The sequence below is a fragment of the Labrus mixtus genome, chromosome 23, assembly GCF_963584025.1.
Source record: "Labrus mixtus chromosome 23, fLabMix1.1, whole genome shotgun sequence".
Lineage (NCBI taxonomy): Eukaryota > Metazoa > Chordata > Actinopteri > Labriformes > Labridae > Labrus > Labrus mixtus.
The window spans coordinates 18,224,587-18,238,029 of record NC_083634.1 but is presented as its reverse complement, the minus strand read 5'-3'; the positions used below and the strand labels follow the sequence as shown (position 1 = coordinate 18,238,029).

The following is a 13,443-nucleotide window of genomic DNA, read 5'->3' as shown; positions in this document are numbered from 1 at the left end:
CCAAAACTTAACGACTAAAGTCTGGCAAGAATATTTGAGAAGAGAGTCAAAAGTGACAGGTAGAGAAACACAAGTATGAAACACACATTCCACCTGACACACCCACACCGTGCTGCCTTCAGGAGCACCCTGAAGACCTGCACATCTCACAACCACAGTCTGAAACAGTTGCACAGCATATCATTCAGTTTGTCCAAGCTGGATTGTTTAAGTTTAATGCAACAAAGGAGAAACTTTAAAAAAAAATCATCTTTTATCTGTTTTATATCAGTTATTGAGAATATTACAAAAAAACTACACAACCTTAAACATCACATAATTCTATGAAATCACCTTTTTGTGCAGATTGTAATGCCTCAGTGTTTACAATTCTGATGTTTTCTGCAGCAACTTAATGCAAGTCACATTTCCAGCAGCTGAAAACAACAAAACCTCCTTAATATGTCTCAATAAGGAACAAACTCCAAACAGCCACTGTGACTCATGACTCTGAAGTAAAACCACAAATCTCTGCAGACTGATATGAAAGTTTGACACCCTGACTACGACTCCACCGGAGTTTGAGAAGCTGCGCCACCTCTTCTCCTGCAGACCCATCCACAGGAAAGTGCCTCCAGGTGTGTTTTTATAAAAAGCTCCTCTTACCTCTCGGTGGAGGTTTGCTGACCAGCTCCGCGACGCGCCTCTGCAGCCGGACCACTCTGCCCTCCAGCGCGCCGGACCGGCGGCACACAGACACCAGCTCCCCCTCCAGCTCCTCCAGGATGCCCACGGAGTGCCGGGACAGGTCGGAGAGCTGCCGGAGCACCGAGCACAGGGTGAAGCCGCACACGTCCGCCAGGTCCCCGAAAACCTCCGCCTGCTTCTGCGGCAGCCTCCTGCCGGCGGGCTTGCACACATCTTTGGGAAGTATCGTCCGCTTGCAGAAAGGCATGATTTCTTCCACCACCACCACCACCACCCCCCACCTCCCCCCCCTCTCCTGAAATAAAAAAAAAAAGATAACAAACTCCGCAGATTGTCAAGTTATATTCCCGTGGTCCTTCTCCCTCCGGTGGGTGCGCGGACGCATGCCACGGGTCCTCCGGGAGGAAAAACTCCGTCGCTGTTGGAGACGCTTGGAGCGAGTTGCGCGTCGTGCGTCCTCATTGTTTTTTTGACTGCGAGTGAGCTTTTCTCTTTTTTCTTCTGCGCTGAAGAGGAGACTGAGCTGCTTGGGAATATTTCCGACAAGTTAACAAGAGTGAAACAAGGAAAACATCCGGTTTGAGCTTTCAAAATAAAAGCCAGAATATTTTTTTTTTTTCTCTCGGGACTCAAACCATGAATGGGCTAAAGTGAATAAGCGAATTACTGACGACTTAACGTAATATTCTACCTTCTTGTAACCACATTAAAGTAAACTTAAAGGCATGACAAGAAAATATGAACTTATTTGTTCAGAAATGCTGCTCTTATTTTCCAATCCGAGTGCAGAAAAAAAAACGCAAACATCTTAAAATAAAGTTTAATACCTGATCATTTCCACTTTTTCAGATGGTTTCTCTACTTTAATTAAATTAATGGTGTATTTTAAATGTAGGCTTTATAAGCAGGCTCAAATTACAAATTTTTGGAAACATAGTCAACTTTAAAATAAAAAATATATTTTTTGGATTAAAACATGTTGGAGGAATTGCATTTTTCTAAACTCCATTAAACGTTTTAGGTGATATTTTTTGCATTATCGTTTTGCTTTGGGCGTTTTACTTCTGTTATTTTTGTTGTGATGCTTTTATTTTATAAGTACATTTCCTGTCATCAGATGTCATTTCGTGTGGCTTGATGTGGCAACACGGGGCGCAACAGTCTGGTGTTTCCCCGACAAATACAAACCTGTGAATCAACAGAAGAAGAAGAATCAACAGAAGAAGAAGAATCAACAGAAGAAGAAGAAGGTGGGGTTCACCTGTCAAAACACTTTAGTGCACATATATTTCTGCGTCTGTTTTTTTTTATGGTTTGGGTGTTTTCGTTCCTAGGATTGTATTTCTTAGATAAAGTGTTCTACAAACTTTCTTGAATCTGTTTCTTGAGGAGCTTCTTTCCTTTGATTTGCACAAACTTCTGTTTTATATAGAAAAGAGAGAACTCGAAAGCTACAGATTCCCTGACCTCAACCACACCCGACAACCTTTAAGGAGAAGTGACATCCAGGGCCTCATCACGCAGCACCACGTTAGACCTCACTGAGGTCCAAACAGGAGGAAAATCTGTGAATCTATGCAACCAAAACCGAGTGGACAATGTTCCAGAAGTCGTGCAGCTCACAGGGTGTGGACCGCAGCGTCGAAGCCTTTCATTTGCTACCTATTTCCCCTGGAATTTCCTTCAACTTCCACCGCATTTGTTTAATCAATTCCATCATTGTTAGATGAAAAAAAAAACAACGACCTCAGAAGTCACAAAAACACAAAGATGACAAGTTTTGATAAACAGATTTTAGATTGTGCGTTCTCACAGGGAACGATCGTGTTGTTGACTTAGTCAGTGTCAGAACTCAAAACAAGTCAGTAGATTAAATGATATTGCAAGGTGCATGTGCTGCGTTCATGTGGTGCCGGACACATCGGAAAAACGAGTTTCCGAGTTGTGAAATGCACATGAACACCTGCTCAAGTCGGAACAACAACTCGGAAACTCTGAAAAGAATTAGGTTCCCGACTTCACGTCAGAATCGTCATCGCAAAATATGTTTCTGTTAATGTTAACAATTCTTTTTATTAATTCACGTATTGCACATCAACTTTTTGCTCAGATATAACTCTTAACAGTAACATCTCACTGATCTTCTTCTTCGTAGCATCTACGTTTTGTTTTTTTTGCTGTTGTTACAACATTCCAACTTTCCGAACTGAAATCACTTGAACACACTAAAGTCGAGGAAGAACGACTTCCCAACTCAGAAACTTGGACCACCCGAGCAGCACCTGAATGCAGCATTAAACCTGATGTTAAAGGCTTTATATGTTTTATTATATTTCACACTTAAATATAATAGAAATCAAGTATCTCCTCTGAAAATAACTCTGTGAGTCATGACTGTCTACAATGGGTGTAACACCCGAGTCCCACTGTCTGTGATGTTTTCAGAGTTTTCAGAGTCCTATCTTCACTTTGTTTACATCGCCCGGACGGCCGGCTGACTCCTCCCCTCGTGTATAAAAGTTGTTTAATTGAGGGACTAGAGAAAAGAAGAATAACATACTGTACTCACTGCTTAACTGTGTTTCTAGATCACGCTCATTTCAGGTAAATTTACATGCAGTGTGAAGATACGAGCATAATAAAGATCGCTAGCATTAGCATGCTAACACAACAATGCAGCGCGAGTTGTTTTGGTTTCAGGCTGGTGCTCAAGGGCGACATCTGCTGGATCAAAAAATCACATATAAAGCCTTTAAGCTCCATTAATTAAACTAAGGTTTTTAGTGTCCTGCTAATGTTTTTAGCAAAATTCTAGGAACAAAAATGTTTGAAATCTGTCCATGAAAGTTTTGTGAGATCTTTAAGTTCATGACAAAATCATGAATCAAGATGAGAAAGCTTCGACTTTCAGTTTCTCCAGACATGACTTTTTGGACTATTTTTCCGACAAACAAAGCCTCATTATTCACTTTGGTACACACAGGTCCCATAGCATAGAATCGCATATAAAGCCTTTAAGTTCATAGAATTAGTTTGAAAGAAACAGAAAATGCAAGACTAGTCCAGAACAACGGATGGGTTTGATGCTTGGGAATCCATTTAGGATTTTGGGGGGAATTCTATAGAAATTTTGCGTATGTGAAAATGGCTTTAGATTCATTTGACTGATTTTGTTATTCAAGAATTGACCGTGCGTATATTTTGACTTTACAATGTTGTATCATCCACAAAAAGAAGGACAGAAAGAAAGAGTTAATATCTGGACCTGAAGGTTGTCATATCTCACATTTATGGTCCAAACTGTTCAAGTCTTTTTAGGCGACTGACAAACTTTAGAGAAGCAAACAGCAGTCATGTTTTAGATTAAGTTCGAGCTAGTCTTGTTTCCATGTTTCATAGAGTTGCAGGCTAAACCCTTTTAACGAGATCTGAAGCTCTCACATGTGTCATTGGTTTTGCGCTCAATGTGTTTCCCAAGTGTGTGCAGAAAGATCCCTGTTACTCATCAGATATCTTACATAACACTGTCACAAGGTTATGATTACATTTCACTGCATCCCTTCAAAAGGAAGCTTTCTGTTTTCCCCAGTCCCTGAACGCAACCCCAACGCTTCTCCACGCCAAGTCTCTCTGGTCAACCGGCGTGACCGGAGTGGATTCTTTGTGCTCGTCGCAAAAAAATGACAGCAAGTGCACACAAGAGTGTCGGAGTATACGCACGCGGTGACGTGGCCCCCGCGGGGAGCTCTGAGGAGGAGACGGGTGGAGCCGCTCCGTCCCCTCTCTCTCTCTCTCTCTCTCCCCCTCTCTCTCTCTCTCTCTCTCCCCCTCTCTCTCTCTCTCTCTCCCCCCCTCTCTCTCTCTCTCTCCCCCTCTCTCCCTCTCTCTCTCTGGAGCTGCTTCACTCCTCATTTCACAACTGTTTTACCGAGAGACCAGCTGCTCCTTCATCCTGCGCTGTAAATCTAACAATCATCATAATTTGTCCTGCGTTCACCCTCGTCGTCTCATGGGTGATGACGCAAGGCTGAGGGGTTTAATTTAATCGAATACTTGCTAAGATTAATTTGATAACTGTTTAATGTGGTCCACCGTCCCCCTTTTGAAACATTTAACCAAACACGAATGTCTCTGTTTCTTATCAGCCACGTTTATGGAGGCTATGTAAGGTTACATTAAGGCTCATTTAGACCCTTTATAGTCAATCTACAGTTTAATAATGCTTAAAAAAGTGGTCATTTTGTGGAGCGGTCTCGGCAGACTGTGTACATGTTTTTTGGTCTTGTCCACGTCTTGAGCCCTTCTGGAAAGATGTGAAACTGTTAATCGCAGAGACTCTGAACATTACATTGGATTTCTCTTTCACATCCCTTTACCTCGGGAAAATTCCAGAAAGTCTTGGTAAAAAGGACATTTACCTTTTAAAGATTCTTATGGTGGCAAGTAAAAAAGCGATTACTAAATGTTGGCTTCAGAGGAACCCTCCTACCATGAGACTCTTGAGGAACATTGTGAATTCCATCAGCTTTATGGAAAAAATGACTTTTGTCCTGCGACTTCAAAAGGAGAAGGGAGAAGAATGTTGGAGAAAGTGGGATTTATACAAAGATAAAGACTCCTAAATATATCTCGTTTCATTAGAATGTACCATCCATTATGTACTGTACCTGTGCCTTTTACATTCTTGTATTTGATCTTATTCATACTGTCTTGCCCAAGTCCTCACTTGTTCTGTGTTTCTTGTAAAACAAAAATTAAAAATAAAGTATAAAAAATAAATTAAAAAAAGTGGTCATTTCAGATGCAAATATCTGTCAGGACAAGTTGTGCATTTGTTGAAATGTATCTTTCGTTTGCAGCTGATTTATGCTCCTCGTCTCGTCAGAACAATGCATCGCATATCGATCAGAAATGGATCCACCTGCCGCAAGCGATATCGAGTGAAACCTGTGTCCCGATGCTTTTTTGGTGTTGCAACACGTCTGATCTTTGACCTTCTTCGGTGCTGATTGTTTGTAACACTGATCTACGAGTTGCTCTTACTGTGGGTCCTTTGAGTCCGTCGGTACTGTGAGCTGTTTTTTTTTTTGGAGGCCGACTTTCACTTCTGCAAAACATCTGATTCCTTGCGGAGCTAAAGCTACATCCAGTGTTGAGCAAGACAAACACACAAGTGTCTGCAGAGAACTCTTCAGAGAACATTGAGTATGTTGTCTTTTTTGTGTCTTTGTCTATGCTAATCATGCAACCACTCAGATTCTTCAACTTATTCAACACCTGAATCGCATTTGCAGCATCTTCATTTTATGCTTTTCTGCTATTTTGTGACTACAGCTCCTTCTATTTTTGTTAACTGAAGAACAAACTCCGATGTTTTGACAATCAACCCTTGCAGCTGCACACATCGCCTGCAGCTGGAGGTGAGTTTACAGCACGATGACGTCTCCTTAGCCGTTCTCGAACTCCGCTTTCAGGGACTCTGCACTTTCTCCAGAGCCTTGTGAAACACTCCCCAGTTTCTCTCTTCTGCACCCCTCCTCCCTCTTCACCTCCACACCCCCCCCCCCCCCCCCCAAAAGAAAGCACATCTGGCCCTCGGTGCGCACCCCTGGGCCCCCTTTAGCGGCCCCTCCCAGACGTGAACTTGGCCCACCTAAATGTTTTTGTTCATGCAGTCTGTGTCTGTCTTATGGAGAGGATGGAGAGAGGGGAGGGGGGGGGGGGGGGAAACGGAGAAAGAGAACCGAGAGCGAGAGAAGGAATTTCAACATAAACTGGCTTTTATTTACACAATTGAAAACATCAACAAAAGAGGAGTGTGTGTGTGTGCATGTGTGTGTGCGTGTGTGTGTGTGTGTGTGTGTGTGTGTGTGTGTGTGTGTGTGTGTGTGTGTGCGTGTGTGTGTGCGTGTGCGTGTGTGTGTGTGTGTGTGTGTGCGTGTGTGTGTGTGTGCGTGTGTGTGTGCACAAATGTTGACATAAGCTTCTACATGCAAGAAACGAAAGAAAGCGAAGACGAGGAGGAAGGGTGCGGCCGCATTACATCATCTGTACAGCCGACTATACATTCCTCTCAATCGGCGTTAGCACTGTCGCTTAGCCAATCTGTTGCCGTGACAACCGGCATGTCACCGACGTCAATTAACTAACGAGCTAAGTCTTCAGAAATACGTTTTTACCAGTCGTCAAAAACTCGACCAGGTCGGGCGAGCCAATCAGCTGCCGGTCCGTCAGGCGGTCAATCACATGGAAGCAATTGATTAGAAACATCTGTACTCACCCGCTCCCCCCCCCCTCCTCCCCTCCCCCCATCAGATGACTGAGTTCATTGTTTTTAGCAGCTCAGCCCACTCCTCTGCACTCACGCAGGGAGCCAATCCAAATTTACAACACATTACTATGAATTCCTTCTCCCCTCTCTGTTTCACTATTGTTATTATTCCGTACGTTTGTGCTGCTTTTTCAGGGTTTGATTGATGCGCTGATAAAAAAAATCAATCAATCAATCTTCATTCGTATAGTGCCAATTCATAACAAATGCTATCTTGAGACACCTTAGAAAAGAGCAGGTTAAACACCTTACTCTTTGTTATATTATCTACAAAGACCCAACGTTAATCCATCATGACGACTTAGCAACATTTAGCTAACAGTGACCAGGAAGAGGCAACATGAATCTGAGGCGGGACTTCTTGATTAAGTAAAGCAGTTTTCACATTTGCAATTTCTAGAGAATTTCAGGAGGACCGCCCCTAAAATCTTCCTGAGCCGGTTGTTCACCTACCTGTGCAGACGGAGCACTGGGGGAATACTACTTTCAAAATCATGCTAGTTTCTCCAAAAATTACCAACCCTGTCTTTAAAGTCTTTATATGCGATTTTTCACACTTAAATATAATATAAATCAAGTATCTCCTCTGAAAATAACTCTGTGAGTCATGACTGTCTACAATGGGTGTAACACCCGAGTCCCACTGTCTGTGATGTTTTCAGAGTTTTCAGAGTCCTATCTTCAGTTTGTTTACATCGCCCGGACAGCTGGCTGACTCCTCCCCTCGTGTATAAAAGTTGTTTAATTGAGGGACTAGAGAAAAGAAGAATAACATACTGTACTCACTGCTTAACTGTGTTTCTAGATCACGCTCATTTCAGGTAAATTTACATGCAGTGTGAAGATACGAGCATAATAAAGATCGCTAGCATTAGCATGCTAACACAACAATGCAGCGCGAGTTGTTTTGGTTTCATGCTGGTGCTCAAGGGCGACATCTGCATACAAAGCCTTTAAGCTCCATTAATTAAACTAAGGTTTTTAGTGTCCTGCTAATGTTTTTATCAAAATTCTAGGAACACATTTTTTTTAAATCTGTCCATGAAAGTTTTGTGAGATCTTTAAGTTCATGACAAAATCATGAATCGAGATGAGAAAGGTTTGACTTTCAGTTTCTCCAGACATGACTTTTTGGACTATTTCCGAAAAACAAAGCCTCATTATTCACTTCTTAAAAGATGTTGCAGCTTTAACAAAGAACAGAGTTGATGCATTATAATTCATCATTAACACAGATTTAATGTCTGTTTTTATCTGTTTTATTGCGAGTCTGTTCTGTGTTTAATCTTCATATATTAATGCTCTTGTTCTTTTGATGAGTGGATGTTTTTCTCTGTTGCTCATATTTCTTTTTTTTGCTTTTTTCTCGCCATCCAGAACTTCAAAGTCTCTGTGTGACTGTGCAATGTGTGTTTGTGTGTGAATCAAATGGGATTGTTGCTCTGCTCGAAAGGGGACTCAGAGCAGGACCGGAGAAAAGCAAAAGCATGCGTCTAGCGGGTCTCGTATTTCATTGTTCAAAGACCGTGCATGTTTGTTTATGTGTGTGTGTGTGTGTGTGTGTGTGTGTGTGTTGTGTGAGTGTACTTGTTTGTTTACAACAACTGGTCCCAGGACAGTGAAAAATTAGGACAACGCTGCCACTTCAGTTACTAAAGCACAAACACTTAATGTACTTAAAATCTGCTGTTTCATTACGTTACATAACCTCACATGCAGCCTGGAGGCAAGTTGAGGTCAAAGTTCGTCGTCAAACAATCAGTTTTTAATTTGTCGCACGTATTGTTACACAGATTTAGATAAAGAATAGATTTTTTTAAAGCTACATCTGGACCTGTTGTGAAGTTGTGAGGTTGTGAACTAAAATGGGCATATACAGAAATCTGCACTAATTTCCCAATTCAACATTTGTATGTTAGCTAGCGGTAGGGATGTCAGAAATGTTAGCTTAAACATTGGTAGCCTATTTCAAATAAGTTGTTATATTAAGGTAAATTTACAGATAGAAGCAATAACTACAATTTCAAAGTTAACCATAATTATCATCCATCGAAAAAGGCTGACTTCCTTTAAGGCATGACAGCTAGCCTACCTGTCGTTATGCAGCAGGTCCTGTTAGTGTGATAAGACAGGCTAAAGGCTAGGCTAGCTAGGCAACAGCCGTAACGCGGAGATTGACGGACACGTGTTGAACTTTTGCTGCATTAGTGATGTTTTTCTATTGGTTAAAACATCAACAGCGTCGATTGACATAGACAGTACCGTACAAATCGAGAGGTATAGAGCGGCACAGGAATGAGTCCTAAAGTCCTAAAAAAGTAAGTTAGCATTTGAGCGCCATGGGGTCTAACGTCTAAAAGTCAACGGGGATTTTGAATGTGTTTGTGGTTAGACGCCTGAAATAAGGTCTGTGGTTAACACAAGCTGAAGAGATGTTGGTGTTTTGTTAGACCACATAAACTACGTTAGGTAAAACCTCCACTTGTGAAGTTTGAAGTTTTTACTCGTCTTTAAAAAGGCGGTTGCTAACAAGTGGCTAAATGTGACTACAGTGGTCGTCGGGGACATTAAATGTCATCACGCCGGACACAGAGGGCGGGAACTCTCTCACTAGTCGGAGACGTCTCCTGTAGGTTTAATCTTTAGGTTAAGGTGAATATTATGTTAGTAAACTATTTATTAAGCTACGTGGATTAGTTTATCGGAGATCGTCTGAAGCGTAACGCTAGTGACGTCACGATCATCCGACCGTGGTGTAGTTAGCTTGTAGCATGACGTTAGCTTTTTACTTCTGTCGGCCGCATTAACGCTTCAAACATCATAAAAACGGCGTTCATCTGTGAAGATTATCCTGCTGAACAAAACGCCTACGCTTCAGAAACGTGCGTTTAACACAGAGATTATTTTCTGCAATGATCCAAAATCCCATAGGAGAATTCTCGTTAGACGCCATGGCGACGCTACTTTCCTGGTTGGCCTACAAATATACGTCATATGGTTTGTTCTCTATTGTCACCCTACGTTAGCGCCCACCTCAGGACAATTTTAAACTGTAGTTTTTTTTATGGTTAAAGTATTTTTATTTGCTAGTGAGTTGAAGGAAATTATCCTACAATCATGTAGCTTGTGCTAACTTAATACGACAAAACAAAGCCTTCAGATTCTTTGAAGAGAACTTCAAACAGTGCAGGTAAGGTTAGCGATAAACTCACCACTGTCAAATTGACAACATCGCCTTGTGAATAATAAAACATTCACACGCCGTCCTTACTTCTGCCTGCCAGAAATGATGGATTACAGTACTGTACAGAGTGTCATGGAGCAGACGGTCACGGGAGTGAGCCGTGCCCCTCTGCACACACACTGGAGCACACCTACCTGCTGTGTGTGTGTGTGTGTGTGTGTGTGTGTGTGTGTGTGTGTGTGTGTGTGTGTGTGTGTGTTGCTCCGATACAAATCATTTTTGGTTTCTTGTGTCGGAGAGGCGCGGATGGAAACGGAGGTCGCGGGGGGAGAAGGACAGCGTTGATCTCTCTTTCTTTGATTTTTATTTTTTCGCTCGCAGGTGAATCTGAAGGCCGGAAACGTCGTACACACACACACACACACAAACACAAACACAAACACAGAGACACACACACACACACACACACAAACACAGAGACACCGACACACACACACGCTGAGGAGGTGCGTGCCAGGCCAGGTTTCTGCAGCGCAGAGCAGGCGGCGTCCCAGCATCACCATATGGACCGGTTCTGAAGTCAGGACACAGAGAGAGAGAGAGAGGGGGGGGGAGGAGGGACGGAGGGAGAGAGGATGGAGGAATGAATGCAGGGGAAAGATGGAGAGGAAATGAAGTCGGAGATAAAGGAGGACGGAGGTAAGGGGGTAAAATGGCCTGGAAGACTTGGAAGTGAAGATCTACAGAGGGTAAGGAAAGAAGGCAGGAGGACTTAGAGAAGGGAAGAAAAAGACTTGATTGCAAAGAGTAATCCAGATAAGAGTAGGTGATGAAGGAGGACAGGATAATCAAAGGGAGGAGGGAACTAGAGGGAGGGGAGAGAAATTAGTTTAAAAAGGACAGATGTTGGAAAATGAAGAAAATTAGGAAGTTCAAAATCCTGCAGTTCCCCAAGTGTCCACTAGAGGCTGGCTCCTATAGCTTGAAAGTTACAGCATAAATAAATAAACATGTTTACAGCTTGGTACAAAAAAACTAAATAGGTCTGATTAGTTATTGTCATCATGGTCACACTTGACACACATGGTGTACGGGTGGGATTTTTTTAGAACATCCGTTTTGATTTTATGAACGATGTGTGTTATCCATAGTTAGGCGCGTAGCTGACATGATTGACAGGTGGGCGGGATGTAACGGTTCATCAAGAGGTTTAAAACCCGCCTCAGCTCCAGCCTGTCGTTAGGTCGACTGAAAGTTAGACTGAGACAGGATTTCCAGCATGGTGGCTGCTGCTGATGGGACTCCAGCGCCCCCTGCAGGAACAGATGGCTGACGTCACTCAGGCTTCAAACATTAATATTTACAGTTTGTGGATGTTAGCCTTTGATAAGTTAATATGTTGTTTTGAAGGGTCGGAGTTCTCTCATACTACAACGTCATCCTCTTGTGGCCATATTCTCGCCAGATTACGTTTTTATATTTGAGAAAATTACGGTTTTAATGTTCCCATATTCCCACTTTACTCTCGTAATGACTTTCTTCCTGAAATCTCTTTTATTCATTATCCATGTGGCCTTAATAAGACTCCTTCGTAAGGAAAGGGGGGAACTGAGAGAGAAGAAAAATAAACACTTTCATTCTGGGTTTATAGGATTTATTGACGTTTGGGGAATGGAGGAAAAGATCGAGCCAAAGAAGGAGACAGGAAAACTTATTGAAGAAAAAAATGTAAACTAAAAAAGAGGAGGCAAAAAAAGATTCAGAGAAGAGACAAGCTTATGAAAAGTATTTAAGGAATGACTGTAGGAATCACTTTGAGTGAAGAGACCAGTGAGGGGGGGCGTAGTCCTCAAATCTGCATCCTTACCCACTCTCTCTCCATCTCTGACTCCATCCACCGTCCATTCTCTAAAACAAAGGCTTAAAATGCTCCAAAATAAACCTTTAAAAAAAAAAAAAAAGAGTGGGTGAGCGAGGAAACAAGAGGATGCATGTGAGGGGGGAATCCGGAAATGATCTCAGGAAGGATGTAAGGAAAAGAGTTGGGATGTAGGAAATGAGAAAAGGAGCTCAGGTAGGAAAGGAAAGGAGGGATGAAGGTAGAAATATGGAAACAGCGATCGGAGGGGGTGAAAGTGGAAAAAAAAGGAGGGAGAGAGAATAGGAAGCAGCAGAGGGATTAGGAGTGTAAACAGATGGATGCGTGCAGGATGGGATGGAAAAAGTGGATGGAGGGATTAGATATAGGAACGGAGGGAGGACGGGGGCAGGTGGAGATGGAGAGGGTTTTTTGTTTTGTATAGAGAGAATAGAGGTGTAGATGAGATTTTAACCAGCTGGTGAGATCGAGCAAAGAAGTCCCAGCTGATGACTTAAAGGGACAGTACACCTTTAAATGTGACTGTTTTGGTACTCAGGTTTTACTACATGTGCAAAAAAAACCTCGTTATTAAAATACTTTACAGGTCGCATGAACGACTGATGTCCAGACATTTTATTGTTTTTTTACTTTATTGGATGGAAGAGCCGAAGAGAGAGAGGAAACATCTGGGAGAGAGAGAGGGGGATTACATCCAGCAAACGGCCCAGGTCAGATATTAACCCACGGCTGCTGCGACGACGACTATAGCATCGTTACCTGGGCCGCGCAACATAACCGCTAAGGCTATCAGCGCTCCTCCAAAGACAACATCGGGTTTAGATGGGAGGTAATTCAGCATCTCCATCCCACCTCTGGTTTACTTTTCAGTTACTCTACATGTTTTAAATGTGAAGACAAAAATTCATGGTAGTCTTAAATTGGACAATTTATGAAGATTGTGAAAGTCGTGGTTCCTCACTCGTGTTTGAAAGCAAAAGGTGAAATTGACCTTTTTCTATTTTGTTTCATGAGAATTTTAAGTTTAAACTTATTGCTAACACTGACAGTAATGAAGCGATTACTGTATTTTAACTTTTGTTTAAGTCTTAAGGTGAGGTTTTGAGATAACTCCTCATGGGTTTCTACATCACCTGCATGTTTTGTTTTTTAGTTTTTAATTTTCTGTTTGACTCCTCTTTCAAAAAATGTGCAAATAAACTAAATATGATGCAAAACTTAATCAACTCCCAATTTAATATTTTATTTGTCATCTTAAATTTCCTCCTGGACAAGAAATTATTTAACTCCATAAAACCCTTTCAAGAAGTACCTGAAGACTTTTTAAACAGCAGACACGTTCACCTGTCACAGCTGAAAATA

The 13,443-nt window shown here is 42.1% G+C and overlaps 1 protein-coding gene across 1 annotated transcript in view; it reads right to left on the bottom strand.

Annotated features, from left to right (window-relative positions):
* The window catches only part of nhsl2 (NHS-like 2), a 124,899-nt gene extending 123,958 nt beyond the window's left edge, over positions 1-941 (bottom strand). The window contains exon 1 of the mRNA XM_061031679.1: positions 646-941. Within this exon, the coding sequence (XP_060887662.1) occupies positions 646-934 (289 nt within the window). The 5' untranslated portion in view covers positions 935-941. The remainder of the gene's footprint in view (positions 1-645) is intronic.
* Between the last annotated feature and the right edge of the window lie 12,502 nt (positions 942-13,443).